General features: G+C 39.5%; 1 protein-coding gene across 5 annotated transcripts in view; it reads right to left on the bottom strand.

Moving 5' to 3' along the window:
- Window positions 1-14,563, bottom strand: part of ZNF423 (zinc finger protein 423) — a 234,053-nt gene that overhangs the window by 81,548 nt on the left and 137,942 nt on the right. For all 5 annotated transcript variants that reach the window (XR_003995063.1, XM_030512116.1, XM_030512117.1 and 2 more), the window contains one exon: window positions 7,629-7,713. Coding sequence is in view for 4 of the 5 variants with exons in the window: in XM_030512116.1 (XP_030367976.1) it covers window positions 7,629-7,713 (85 nt within the window). In the remaining variant the exon portion in view is untranslated. The remainder of the gene's footprint in view (window positions 1-7,628; window positions 7,714-14,563) is intronic.

Here is a 14,563-nt window from a genome sequence, read left to right on the forward strand (position 1 = left end):
GAAATATTCTGGTGTTTCTTCCTCGAAAGTAGGACACAGAGGGGTGCTGACCTCTCCACTGCGAAGGAGCAGAGCCATTTTGCCATCTGCAGGGAGAACCCAAACCCCATATGGTGAGAATTTGTTTTCTTTTCCAGATTCAAGATTAGCAAAGAGGGGCTAAGAAATTTGTTTGTGAACTTACATGGCTACATGCATGTAAAATATCTGAGAAATGGGCTAAAAGCATCTCTGCAGACTTAAATATCAATGTACATCAGTTTTCAAGGTTAATGGCATTAATAAAAATTAAGAACAAGTTACACATTCAGAGGAATCACTGCTACACAGGGCAAAGTTAACTAAAAAATAGTATTTTTTTTGCCACACTGCCTAGCTGATGTTGAAAGGCTGGGAATAGATTGAGGAGCTTGCTAATGAGAACTTGGAAGAAACATCACACTTAAAACTCAGACTGATTGCAGAAAAGGTGTTTTATCAACTGTTCCCTTTATGAATAAATATGAAACTACCAGGAAAATGTTTAAACAGGTGTAATCACAACTGCATATGAAAATTGAGTTTGAAGGCTGTAAGGAATCTTAACACAGTTAAGAAAGAATGAAAGCAATGTAAAACTGTGATCATAGCCGATTACGCATGTATCATGCAAAAGAGGAATGTTGTCATAGCAGCTATAAAAATGTCAGTGAAAACCGATCTACTATTACCAAGTTGTCAATGAAATGAAAAATGCAGAAGGAATATGTGAATGAATATATTAAGGGAAATGTTATTTCTTTGCTGGTGGAAAGCAAAACAAAATACATTCTCATAAAACAGAGTAATTTGTATTAACAAATATGCATAGATAACCATTACATGAGGCCACAGCTGCACAATATGATTGGATAAAATTATTAAGATTTGGGATAATGATTTTTCCAGCCTTAGAAAAGAAAAGACAGTAAAAATGCAATGTTATGAAACAAGTTTCAAAGTAAGAAACCAATTAAATAATAGATTATATTAAGGGACAATATTGTTTATCTTATAGGTAGATGCTTCTGTCTGTTAGCAATGGCAACCCGGCTTTCAGTTAAAAATTGCAGCTACACTGTTAAAAAGTGCAGCTTTTAAAATGAAACATTTCTAGCCTTTCAAATTCTATACTCATTACAATGTTATTTAACTACCTGCACAAGTGTTCAATGCCAAAGACAATTAACACAAAAAATAGAAACCCAGGGCTTATGGTTGGACAAAATAACATGAGGACCTACTGGCATAAGTAAATCCCTCTGCCCAAAGCAAGCTCCGCTCGGGCAAAGTCTCCTGCAGCAGCACTGGCAGGGCTCTGGCCAGCCCGTGGCACTCGCACATGGTGGGAGTATGGCTCTCATGTGCGTGTGGAAACATGTGGAAACATCATGTATGTTGTTCATCTATTAAGATAAATACACTTAGCTTTTTTTCCCTAAAATCACTCTTTCACAATAGCCAGCCAAATGAAAATCTAGTACATATTGTTAATTAAGGCAAGCCCACATAGAATTGGATATTGAAGCAAGCGCTGGGTAAATATGTGAAGGATGTACCTTCGTTTCTGCATTAAAAGAGCAATTACTTGGAACACACTTTATAAACATCAAAGTTAAAAAAATATTTTTGAGTTCCTAATGTGTCCATAATTAATTCACACATTCAGCTGTTGAGCCCAGAAATATGTTCGTGGTGATAATTTGCATCTAATGCTTCAAAAACAATCTGGCACATTTTAATTTGCCTTACTGCCTGAAAGCCATTACCAAGACAGTGCTTTACAATGTCATCATGATCGCTACTATGTATATGCTTTAACTAACAGTAGCGCTTAGGTCTGAAGAGTTTCCCTCAAGAATTAAACAGTTTTGTTTCAGGACACAATATCATGACGGTATCTTAATGGAAGGGAATGTATTTACCAAATAGCACCCTTAAACTTTAAATCAATTCAAGTACTGTGTTAAACACAGGAAAATGGGAATTTTACACGAATTAAACCTGTCCTTCTTCCAATATAACCCTGGGCCAAATCCTAATGTTTCCTGTGCAGGGCTCCAATTTTAGTATTTCATATAAAAGATGTTTTATTATAAGAGAGATTCTGAGACGTGTTGGTTGTCCTCAGTTCCCAAATCAATGAGAACAAGAAACAAAGCATTTCACAAGATCAGGCCTGAGTATCAGAAATGCTTCGCATCCCCATCAGAGATGCCCAGGGCTAGTAGTACCGCACGTATAGAAGTCAGTTCTGCAAAAATGATCCAAACCTACATCCTTTTCACATACACATGCAGTTAGAATCTACCATGACATGCCAGAGTCCAAGACCATCCAAAATGAGTCCAAATGTTTATTTACATAATATATAAACTAGCCATTTTGTTAAGATCTGAATTTATGAAAACTATGAGTTCCTAAATCAAAAGATAAAACTTTCTGCTTCCATTTTTTAAACGGAAGAGGAAAACATAACTGGGAATGCATTGGTTTATGTTTGATTTTTAATACTATCTCAATGCCTTCACCACTGTGCTGGTTTCATCTCAATGATCGAGCTTGGTATCAACTGCGAATTCTTTCGAACATAAAATCAGCTTTCTAAATTGATGCATTTTAGAATATTATTTCTGTGATTACTATTGCAATTTGACCTCTATGAGCAACAAACTTATTTTGTTAATTATAGATATTCTGTTATTTTTAGATGTCAACAAAAAAACAAATGTATATTTGGTCATTTTTTGTTTAGAATAGTTTTATGCATCTGAAAGAAACCTAACAGTGAATGGACGTTAATTCTCCTCTTTGTTTTTAATACTGGCAGAGTGTTTCCAGAACTTGAAACTTGATCTCCAAAGGCAGAAAAGGTAATTCAGATACTTGGAGTCCTGCACTACATACAATGTACGATATACCATGGCTTATGATAGTACTCAGAAAATTCCTCCCATTCCTCCAAAAACGGTGTTTAACTGGTCGTCCACATCACATCAAACAGGGAGGTATTTATCCAGACAGCAGTCCAAGAACCAGACCACTGAACAGTTTCCATGTGACTTCTGGAAGTCTTCCCTCCAGCACTCCCTTTTGTCCCCAGTGGCTCTCAAAGCACAAACAGGGCCTCATGCACATACTGCAACATGTCCAGCCTGCGCCCCTCTCCCTCTCTCGCTGCTCACCAGCATCCAGACATGAATTTTGACTGGGAGCACCGACAATTGCACATATAAGGACAGGAGTGGCACCAGGGAAGGGCTTTGCTTAGCTCCGAGGAGTTAGACAAGCTCTCATGAGCCCACAAACCCTTACACACCTCTGGAGCCAGAGGCAGGAAAGTCCTGCGGCTATCCCAGTGTTAGAGAGGGACCAGCAATCATTATTTTCCCTGTTCCAGCACTAACGGCACTGCAGTTGAGTTTCCCATGCATGACTGCCAGGAGGCTTTCTTAGAGAAAGGGAGAAAGTAGGGTGTGGACAGTTGTTTATCTTTTTGGACACTAAATAGGAAACACCCCCCATCTTACCGAGAGAGAGACTACTGCTGTGGCCACTTCCCTTATTGAAACAGCTGAGAGACGCAGCACGGATCCGAATGCACTTTTCCATGGTACAGGGTGACCTGGCCTGCTCGGAGAGTGACATATCTGTGGAATTTTGTGCACCCTGCAAAAGATTACTTAGGGTACCCAGCCTGGCTTTGGGAACAGCACAGCTGTAAAAAAACAAAAAGGAAACCCCAGGGCTAAATCCTAATGTTCCCTGTGCAGGTTTCTCAGTGGGGTCCGCCGCTGGCAGCACAGAATGGGTGAGTGCTGGGGCCCTTTCCCCAGGGCAGCCACCACTCACATGCTGTGGGGACTTGGTGGTGGCTCTGTGATGGAGACTGAAGTTCCATGGCTCCCCCAGACATTGGAGAGAAGCTGCACTGACAGATTTCCACGTTTCTGGCTGCTGCCATGGCTGCTCAGTGCCCCCCGTAGAGCCCGCGGCTGCATATGCCCATCCTTCCCTGCATCTAGTAGAGACTGCACATCAGAGGCAGTGGTAGGTAGGGAGATAAGGGAGAGAAGCTTTAAACATGGCCAGGTCAGCGCAACAGGAGGTAAGCAAGTACAGAGGCAGCAAGAACTACTGAAAGTTTTTGATATAGTCAAAGGTGGACTCCCCAGTGCCTGAAAATGTTTCAAAAGGGGATCCCCTTTCTGTGGGCATGGAAATGTTTCAAAGGAGCCCCAATCAGTGCAATGTTTCAAAGACCTCTGCTCTCTAAAAATTCCACCCTGAACACCCCACATTCCCTGGCTGAAAACATTTCTAAACAGATCCCTTCCTGGCTAGGCGCAGCTGAGGAGGTCTGTTCTCCTGCTTACAGCCCTCCTACAGGCCCCAGTGTAAAATGAAACAAAACATCTACCATTTACCTCCTCTGGGGATGTATCCAGCCTGCTCCTTCCCCAGGGACCCTGCACAGGACCCAATGTGCCTCTGTGTTTGTGCACAGGATATGAAGGGCTAGAGTGCAGAAGAGTAATTTTTCAAAGCGGTGTGTAGGAGTAGCACTGGAAATTCCCTGCATACTGCTTCAAAAAAAATAAACCCCCTACCTCCATGAATTATGAGCAGGGCCTCCGACTTCAGACTGAGGAGCCAAGAGGTTGAAGAGAGAGGCATAGCCAACTTAACTGGATGCACTTTTCAAGACTATGAAGTAAGAAATAATTGAATTATTTAATCATATTACACATACTGATACTTGAGAGGTGTTGCTGCTACAGAGCAGGGATCCCTTTGTTGACAGTCGCTTGAGCAGAATAAAACCATAAGCAAGTGCTTAGGACATCTCAACTACTGATTTTGTGTTTCTCAAAGTATGAGAAGAAAGTGCTGCTAAGAGGTCTTGGATTATCAAAGCCAAGGAGGTTTTTTACCTAAAAATTACATGTCAAGGCTAACTTCATTGTCTTGACTCACTTCAAATTCAAAAGAGAGATAAAAATCTCTCCCTGGAAATGCTTATCCTCCTCAAACACTTATCTTAGATTGGTATCAATCATTCATTTTCCCCAGACAGCATCTCAATGACTATATTAAACCAGACACCTTAATTTTAGACAGATACAAGTTCTTTGAGATGAGTTTAACCTTAAGCTCCTGGGGAGACACAGTCTGAGTGTAAGCTTCCCCCCACTCCCCAAAACCTTGTATTTTCACCCTGGGATCTCAGAGCCCCTGCAGCACAAACAAACCTCATCTATAGACCTGAAATTGACAATGATGACATTAATAATCCCTGTGACACAGACCTGGGCTGTAGAAACAGCTACACTAACTTCTTTCTCTCACTGCCCATCTGGCTAGACTTGGTCTAACACCGAGAATGGAAACTCTTGCTCCCCTTATTTTGTAAGTGACAAACCAGCCTGAGCGGTGAGGAGGCACATGCCCATCTCTCCTACGGCCTGAGTAAGGGATGTCAGGCTTTAGAACAAAGGGCACAGGACCAAGCCCAAGAGGCAGTCGTTCACTGTTCTTACTCTTTCTGACTCAGGACTATGCAAATTATCACCAGAAAATCTGCACAGTATTTATTGCTGGAGAAATGGTGACATCTAGCCTCTCCTTTCACCTTCAGTATTCCCCAGAAAAAAATAAATACCATCAGCAGACTCACTGGCAACACCTTTTAGAAGCAGTCACCCGTCCTGAAGGAGAGCAGGCCCAAATGCCTTGTGCACTGAGATGACCACAATGGGAGAAAGCTTGGCTCCATATTGAAGCTTTCTATACTTTACTCTTTCCTAAACTGCACCATAAAAAAAGAGCGATGACTTGAACTTAACAAATGTTATCAGTCCATATCTCAGCAAAGCGACACAAAGACTTGACACCACAATGGAATAATCATGCATTTTCTCACCATGTCCTGGTATTTGCAATGTTCCAGGTCACAGCACTGAGTCTGTAGGTACCTTTGTATTCATATAGAGTTTTTCCAAATATGTATAATAACTTATGTATGGCTCCAAGGAAACAATAGGTACAGTTTTCACAAACAGCAGTACCACACTTTTCTCAGCTGCCCATGCCTCCTATCACTGTTGTTTTCCAATAGAACTAATAGTGAATCTTGTAATGTCATCATGTATTATTCCAGAGAGCACTAATTTGGGGATATACATAAATAAACTTCACACATCAGTTACTGGAAAATGAAGAAATTACATCTTTTCAAAAGGAAAAAGAATTCCCCTCTCAGATCAAGCAGAACCTTGACTTGGCACTTCACAACCTTTGTATTTAAAAATCATTTATTAGCCACTGGATCACAAATGAAGTTGAAACAAGTACCAGGTTTGCTTAAGGACTTCTTTCTTTCAGGCTTCCTAAAAAAAAAGGTAAAAATTTAGGGGGAGCTACATGAAATCACTGTGGTCCAATTAACCAAGGATCTCACTCTTCAAGCTTGCAAACAGGACATTACATTAACACCTGCTACAAAACCAAACATTTTTAGATACCTTCATCTTAACCTGCTTGACATTGACTTCAAACTCCTGCCTGGCTCTCAGACGAAAATTGTTGTGAGTGACACATATACTTTTCATTTGGGTTTGGGAGTGTGAATACCGTGTCAGTTCATATTTCTCTCTCTGGTATTTATGCATAATTCACTTCAAAGATAATAGGAGTTACATACATGCATTGACAGGAGAATAGTTTCCTAAATGTAAAATTGTTGAAGGAAAACCATTATGCTTATGGGAGGTAAATGCTGCATGTGAACATATGTCACACAGACTGCGCTGTAGGGTCCTTGAAGGGTCTCGTCCAACATATGCCTACAGTGGCATGTGTAAGTAAATCCTTTCTGGTCTACGCATCAAAATAAACTGACCTCTTGGGCCAATACCTATATTTATAACATCTGTACAGACAGGCAAAACATTTCTTTGCATTCGTCAGGAAAGCAATCATACAGCTGCAGCAGAAATACAATCCATCAGATTAAAATAACACTTCACTACGAACTCTTGCAACAGGACCGTGTAGAAGGCAGCAAGCACTGATTTTTAAAACACTTGTACCTCTGAAAAGTTGAACTTTCAGAAGCCCAGAATTGTTGGGAAAAGAAGAAAAAAAACCCACTGAAATAACTCTGTAAGTGTTTTGTTTTGACAATGTTCCTCAGGAATTCACCATACTTAGCTGGGAAAATGCTAGCAGTTAAATCTATTCAATGTCATGACATATAAAATTGAAACATAATTGCTCCTAAGTGGTTGACAACTGGCAAGTACTTTTTACATGGATAGAGCGAAATTTATGCTATCAAATGGAAGATACTGTCAAAAGTTTGATTTTAATATAAATGAAAATGCTACATGAGGACTCAGAAGGATAAGAAAAAGCTCAGCAGTAACACTTTTATAACCACATATTTAAAAAGCTTTGAAGTGAAGAATCATTACATCAAAATCATTTTCCTTGAAAGATAAAAAAAATAAATTACAGCATGAATATTAACAAGTTATCAGAATAGTGAGTTTCAAAGAGTAGCAAAAAACAAGCAGCCAATGAGTGGCCTAGTTTAAAGAATGTCTTACCAATCATATGGTTAGCGACATGGATTTGTATCTCTCTCTCATTCTCAAAGGTCATCTGGCACTTGATGCATTGATAGGTCTTTTTCTGTTTAATAACCAAAAAGAGATTAGAGAAAACTGCACTGTAGCATAAGGCAAGTGTGATCATGAATAAAGCATGTTATATGCTTCAACTTCCCTCCACTGAGGCCTTTTCTGCTCATATGTCCCCAACAAGTCACCAAGTTGGGCTAGACTTTTTTGAGACCATAAATACACCCTCTAATTAACAGCCTGCTTTAGGAGAATTTTTAATTTCAGCTTTAAAAATTTCAAGTTATAGTACTTGAAACTCTGACTGAGCGCTTAAGCCATAATAAGATTGCTCATGTCATTTAACTCCTTGCAGTAAAAATTCCTGTAGAGTGAAATAAAAGACATTGAAAGTAACTCTGTTTTCAGATCAACTTTCTCAAAAAATTTCACCTTTAGTTAAACTCAAAATACAGTAGGCAAAACACCTATAGTTACTTTGGGCAGTGAAAGGAAAAAAAGTATATTTTGTACTGGTCATCCATCAAAAAACCTGGAAAAATTGCATTACCACAAGGAATTGTTTCCTAGCACAATCTGTTGCGCATTTTCTCTGTCCCAGAGTCATACCAGGGAGGCTTAGCTGCAGAAGGCAGGAGACAGTGTGCAGAGGCAATTATATGAACTATTTATTCAAATAGGGAAAATGGGGTTTGCACTCAGATTGACAATGGTGTTTGTACTTGTGTAACACGACAGAAAAAAATCAAAGAAATCATTTCTAGAAATTAAAATGCATGTTGACAAGTTAGACACCCAAATTAGGAAAAGAACAGAACATGAATGCTAAGTGGTTTTTTGTATACTTGCAGAAACTCTTATTTCCCAAAGTAGGAGTACGGTGTTTTGGTCTAATGTGCATGCTCATTGACTGCATGGGAATATGCTATCTAAATAGACATCTTTTGATGTGCAATTTAGAAAAATTGGGCTTTTTGTGCTTACTTCTTCCTAGAGAATAACTCCTACTGCAGCATTTGCCACCAGCCCTGAGCATGCGGTCCATCTCCATACAGCCAGTGTGGATGGCAGCAGAGCGTATGTGAAATCTCCACATGCTGGCCACAAGCTCAGTTAGCTGAGCAATGGATGAGAATCCCAAGCCATTAACACTGAGAAACCCAATTCAGTAAACAACACCCGCTTAACTTTTTTGAAGGAAAATATTTTGTAGGTGGGTTTTGTGCACTTTTAGATGCACTTGATTTTTTTCTTACAGCCTCTGCCCCACACCTAAGTATAGAATCCCATTTTTAGGACAGCAGTAATAAGTCAGAAGTTTTGAGTTAAACAGAGGAGTTGCTGTCACCTCCTCTGCGCATGGGTCCAATTTCCTTGAACACCTGCTGAGGAAAGAACAAATTAGGTGCTGCCAAGTGCTTCTTAACTACTTCCCATGTCATCAATGGCAACAAGTTAGCCTGCTGGAAGTTAATGAACATGCTGTAATACCATAACAACAAATGCACCAGTCTATGGATGTTATGCCTATTCCATGAATTCCGTACGCAGTATGTGTTTGCACATAGGCAGGGCTTTCCAGGCTAAAATAACAATGGGTGATTAACATGATAATAGGAAGAAGGCTGCACTCCATTGGCCGAAACCTAACACAGCCAACCATATAAAAGGAAACAGTTTGGATTGGCTAGTTATCCCTAGGCAGCTCAAGAAAGTATCCTCCTGGAGTCCATTCGGAAATCAAGGCTGCTAATGGAAAGCAGCTGGATTTCTGCAGCACTCTTTCTTGGGAGTCTCTTCTGGCAGACAAGCACAGCACACACACATACACATGTCCTCTAAAATACGCTGGCATACACATGCTGAGGTCTCCTAACTTTAAAAACAAAGCAAAACACAAAAAACCTTGGAGGAGAAAAACAGGATTTGGGCGGTGAGGGATTCATGTGGTCACGATTAAAACTTGAAACCTTCCTCTTTAAAACTTCAAAGCTGACTAAGATCTGTGCCTTGTTCAACACTTATCTCTGTTTTGAGATAAGTGTTCCATAAGTAACTACCTAAAAAGGACAATATTTCAGCTCAACTCTATTTCAAACCTTTAAAGTTATATTAAACGCAGACAAATGATTCTTTTTTTTTTTTTTTTTTTTTTTTTTAATCGATTTTGGTGCTTCTGAAAGCTACTTGCTAACAGATCTGGAGACAGGATGTCTTTGTTTACCCACAGACCCAGCGCAAACTCCTCCACACGATTTCACAAACTTATAAAACACTCCACTTGGCATGACACTCCTCAGAGAAGATGGCAGATTTCAGACTTCTTCTTGGTATTATCTTCAGCCTCAGCTGAGACACATGCGTGCAAAGAGCAGCTTAACTGAGGCAATGGCTCTTGTGACAGGGTACCCTGCTCAATATGGAGTGAGATTAATAAATGGCCTTATACAGGCCATAAAATAAGTACAACTAGATTAGCACCCAAATGTATATGCAAGAGATGGAAGAGCTGATTTCTTGGGTCACTAATAATTCTCTTTAAAAGAATGTTACAAAACTAGACTTCCATTCTTAATAAATGGGGAGCACTAGTTTGAATACAAGGGTGTGTTATTTGTGGTGCCAAATAAGATCTTCTACCACTGTTTTTGCGGGTATTGTGGCTTCACACACATTATTAATGGGTCAGTAATCTCTTTTTAAAGTTCTGTCTTCACAAGTGGTGACAACAAAGGTGCTCAGACTCCGAACAGCTAGCAGAGTCTAGATGATGGCATCTAGGTGACAAAGGAGACCAGATGAGCAGACATTCAGCTGAGGCTTCGCTCCCCATTAAGTCAAGATATTGAATTCTAACCTTGGCATAAAATAGTAGTAATAACAACAGAGAGTTCTGGTTTCTTTTCTAAAGTAACTATTGTTCCCATGGGTTTTCCAGACTGTCCTCCTTTAAATCTGGAAACAGTTTCCTGTTCTACAAAGAAAATATTCCTCCATTCAAGTGGATTTACAAGGGAAGAGAAGGGGTGCGGGGGAGAACAAAGAGAAGGAATTGAGTCCAAGAAAGTGTGCAGGAGAAAAGGAGCTGAGTAAAGGAGCACAATAGCGTTCATTCTTCCAATTTTCTATGCCACCTCCATTGCTTCTTCAATCCAAATAATCTAGGTGGGCTAAAAATATAACACCATTCAAGATGGAAATTTAATGGAAGACTAAGCATTTGCCATTGTCAATGTTAAACAAGTGTTGTTGACGATAACTAAGGTACAAAATAAGGATAAATCTGTGTAAGAGAAAGAACAGCTTGAAACGTGACACTTCTCAGTATTACAAGGGGCAGTGAGAAATCTCAATAATAAACAACTAGTCACGTTTCTCAAGACATGCAGATTCCTCCATAAGACATCTTAAAGGGAATTAACAGAATATATTCGAAACTGAAGCTCCTACGCACAGAAATATGTTCAGAGAAACATGAAAGCATTACCTCTGATGCCATCGTAATAGAATTAGAAAAAGCCTTAAGTTATACATGTGTCAGGTACTGGAATGGTACCTCGACTTGTGATGCTCATCTAAAAATAACCTTTCAGTCCTGTCCAAACAGAATAGCTCATGTAAAACTATAAGAATCAAACACAAATTGATGTTAGAACAATCTTTTACTACTAAGGTGTATTTTAGTTATTCCTCTTCGTGATGTTCCCTATGGAAGACCATTGATTTGACTTAAAATTTCCTAATAACAAATCCTCCAATGCAGATGTTGCCAAGCACACAACGCAAAAACTTTGTCCATCTGGAAATCTATCTTGCTGACCATTATGACTGGATCCTAGTTAGAAGTCCTAGAAACAAATGTGATCAATTCACAGAAATTTCTTCCTGGTTGATAGCTATACTACAATGTTATTGAAGAAGACAGAATACAGCAGCATTTTCAAGGGTTACATGCTTTCTTTCATTCTTATGGATTGAAAAAAACAAACCCCCAAACTGCCAAGCAATTCTGAGTGCTTTTTGATCCTCATCTAGCTGTCTCCAACTGATTTTCAGAACAAAACCTCCAGAAGTTCAATAGTAAAAAACTGAAACATAATATAACAAAAATATTCATACTCGCTTTGTGGTGCTATATCCATGTGTGTCTATACACAAACTTTAACGCCTACAGTAAACAGGAATTGTTCTTTTTCTCCTGCTCTTTTTCCCTTCCCAAATATTTTCTTTTTTTGTTCATGAAGAGCTAATATGTGTTTTCTTCCTTTCTTTCACTTTGGGGTTAAGTCTTCGTTTAATTTTTTTTTCCCCCTGAAATTCCTTTAGGCTTCCATGCTCATTTCTTCTAGAAGTAACCAGCAACTGCTGGTGCAGTGATTTCCCACACAGAAAGAAATTACAGATTTTGTATGTCATCATCATCTTTTCCATTTGCTTGGATTTCATTCTGCCTATTCTTATTTACTCTGAAATCTACTTAAAATCTAATCTCCCTATACTTTCTTTCTTACTGTACCTTGACCTAATCTTCAACTGCTTTTCTGTTTAAGAAAGAAAAATCAATAGGGTGTTTAAAAAAGAAATGTAGAAGCGCTCATGAACTGGAGAGAAGCAGCTTTTTTCCTCTGGACATCTGCAAATTATTCTACATGCATTGTGCACTTAAGATTGCTCCAGTAAAATGGTATTTCACCTGTGCACAGCATACTAACAAGATGACAAGAGAGACTGTGTTCAACTTGCTTACTTTTGCTATGAAGCCAAAGAAGTAAATGCTGTTCCTGAAACACGGAGATTTACCACCATTTAAAAGACAGTGTAATTCTTTGAAAACTCCTGTGGTAGGCAGACACAAAGAGCAGTCATTGCCTTGAGAAACTTGAGTGAAACACCAGTAGTTTCCATGTGAACTGATATCAGAATTCAGGTCTTGTACCTATAATAAGGGTAAGATAATGAATTCTTCCTAATAACTATATTTGTATGTATTCCTGGCATACATATCATAAAGGTCTCTAATATCTGCATATCTGCAGGCCATAGACACCTGTTGAAGGTACTATTTGCCGTCATCACAAATGCTGATTTTTCATTATCTTCTACAAAGGAACTAAGACCTTCCCGCATGGGACAAAATTCAAAGCATTTACCTTATTGAAGAACTTAAAACTCTCCCTTGAGAGAACAAGTATGGAAGCTGTCACTGAAAAGAAAGAGTTAAAGCAAGAAATAGGAGCAGAAAACGGCAATGTATTCTGCTTCCGATAGTCAATAGGAAAGAAAAGGTAATACTTTAGGCTATAGGCACAGCCATATGAAGTAAGAATTAATGTTACCTAAGAGAACAGAGGTGTTTTAAAGAATTTAGAAGGAAACAAAGGCCTGAGGAGGAGGAAGAAGAATGACCTAGCCAGAGCCCCAGCCGAATTCTCAAGAGGTATGGATATTTCCATTCCTCATTCTTCCGCAGAATTAGGTGTGTGTGCCTGGAGGTTTAATCACACATTCACAGCACACAAAGGGAACAATATCCAGTTGTTTAACTAAAAAAGCAAAAGACCAAGAAATTAAACTTTCCGTGAGATTTGCTCAGAAGCCAGGAATGGGGTGTTGATGCCAGTGGGTGCTGGCACAGGCAGTGCCGTGCTCCGAGCTGACCACGTCCAGCCCAGCTCCGCCAGATGCTTCTGCCTCACGCACCCCAGTGCTAAGCCAGCGCTAACAAGTCCCGCTGGGGACACACACAGCCTGCACCACCTCTAGTGCAGGCATCTCAGTCTCTGTCCTCAGGCCATACTTAGGGTCTTCTCTTATTTACTGAGCCTCCAGTCTTCTGGCTGAATGGTATTTTCAGGTTCTTTTAATGCAGTGAGATGGAAGACTGTTTGTGGGTGCTTTAATTAGCAGATTGGCATAAACAGGCATCTACGGCTGGAATTATTCATTAGGAGTTGGGTGCCTAATTTCCTTAGGTACTTTTGAAAATCTCACCCCATCATGTTTAATTAAAAATGTCAGATGATATCAATACTCAGATGTGTCTGCTGTTGGTCTCCTGAGAAGATTTCCAAAATCTACTTCTCATTCCATCTGTTCCTGACAGAGAAAGGACTGACTTGGCCCATTCTTGAACCAAAACGTCAACAAATAATTTTAAAAGACTATAAACTGCAAATGATATTAATCTCCTTAGTAGACTTCTGAAACCCTTCTTGGATCTGCATGTTCCAAAGTATCTCCTAAGCTAAGAAACAGGAAAGCAGGCTATCTGCAAACATTAAAGGAAAGCACAATTAGATGTAACCTGCATTAGACAACAATTTCCACATATGCTAAGAAAACTACTTATCTTACAGGAGCGCCATGAAGCAGATCCTTTTAAAATCACTTTTAAAATCATCCACACACACATACAAGCACACAGGTATGCACACAGACATGCAATAGGCTCACAACGTTCACTCTGACAGACATCCATACGAACAAGCTCTTTAGCACAGAAATTTGTTTTAGGTGAGAATTTGGGGGTGTAGGGTGGAATTCACTAAATTTTTCCTTCAAAGTTCCTTTATGCTCCTGCTCATGTTTAATTTGCTGGTAGGAACTCAACTCTGATTCCTCAAGTACGACAGATCAGATATTTTTTTCTGTTTTGGATACTCAGCATCTCCCTTTTTTCATGAAAATCTCCCAGCTTTTCCAGATCTTCCAGTTCAGAAGTATCAGAATTCATAGACAAACTCAATCCCCATCATTCAAGGGTCTCAGCTCTCTGTTGGCAAATCTAGGGCAGTTTTATGATAAAAAACCCCTGGTGCACTCCACTAGGAATCAAGGAGCCTGCAAGACTGAGCAACATTTATTTTTCCTATGTGCCTTACTCTACCTTTCCTCCTCTTTTG

The sequence above is a fragment of the Strigops habroptila genome, chromosome Z, assembly GCF_004027225.2.
Source record: "Strigops habroptila isolate Jane chromosome Z, bStrHab1.2.pri, whole genome shotgun sequence".
NCBI lineage: Eukaryota > Metazoa > Chordata > Aves > Psittaciformes > Psittacidae > Strigops > Strigops habroptila.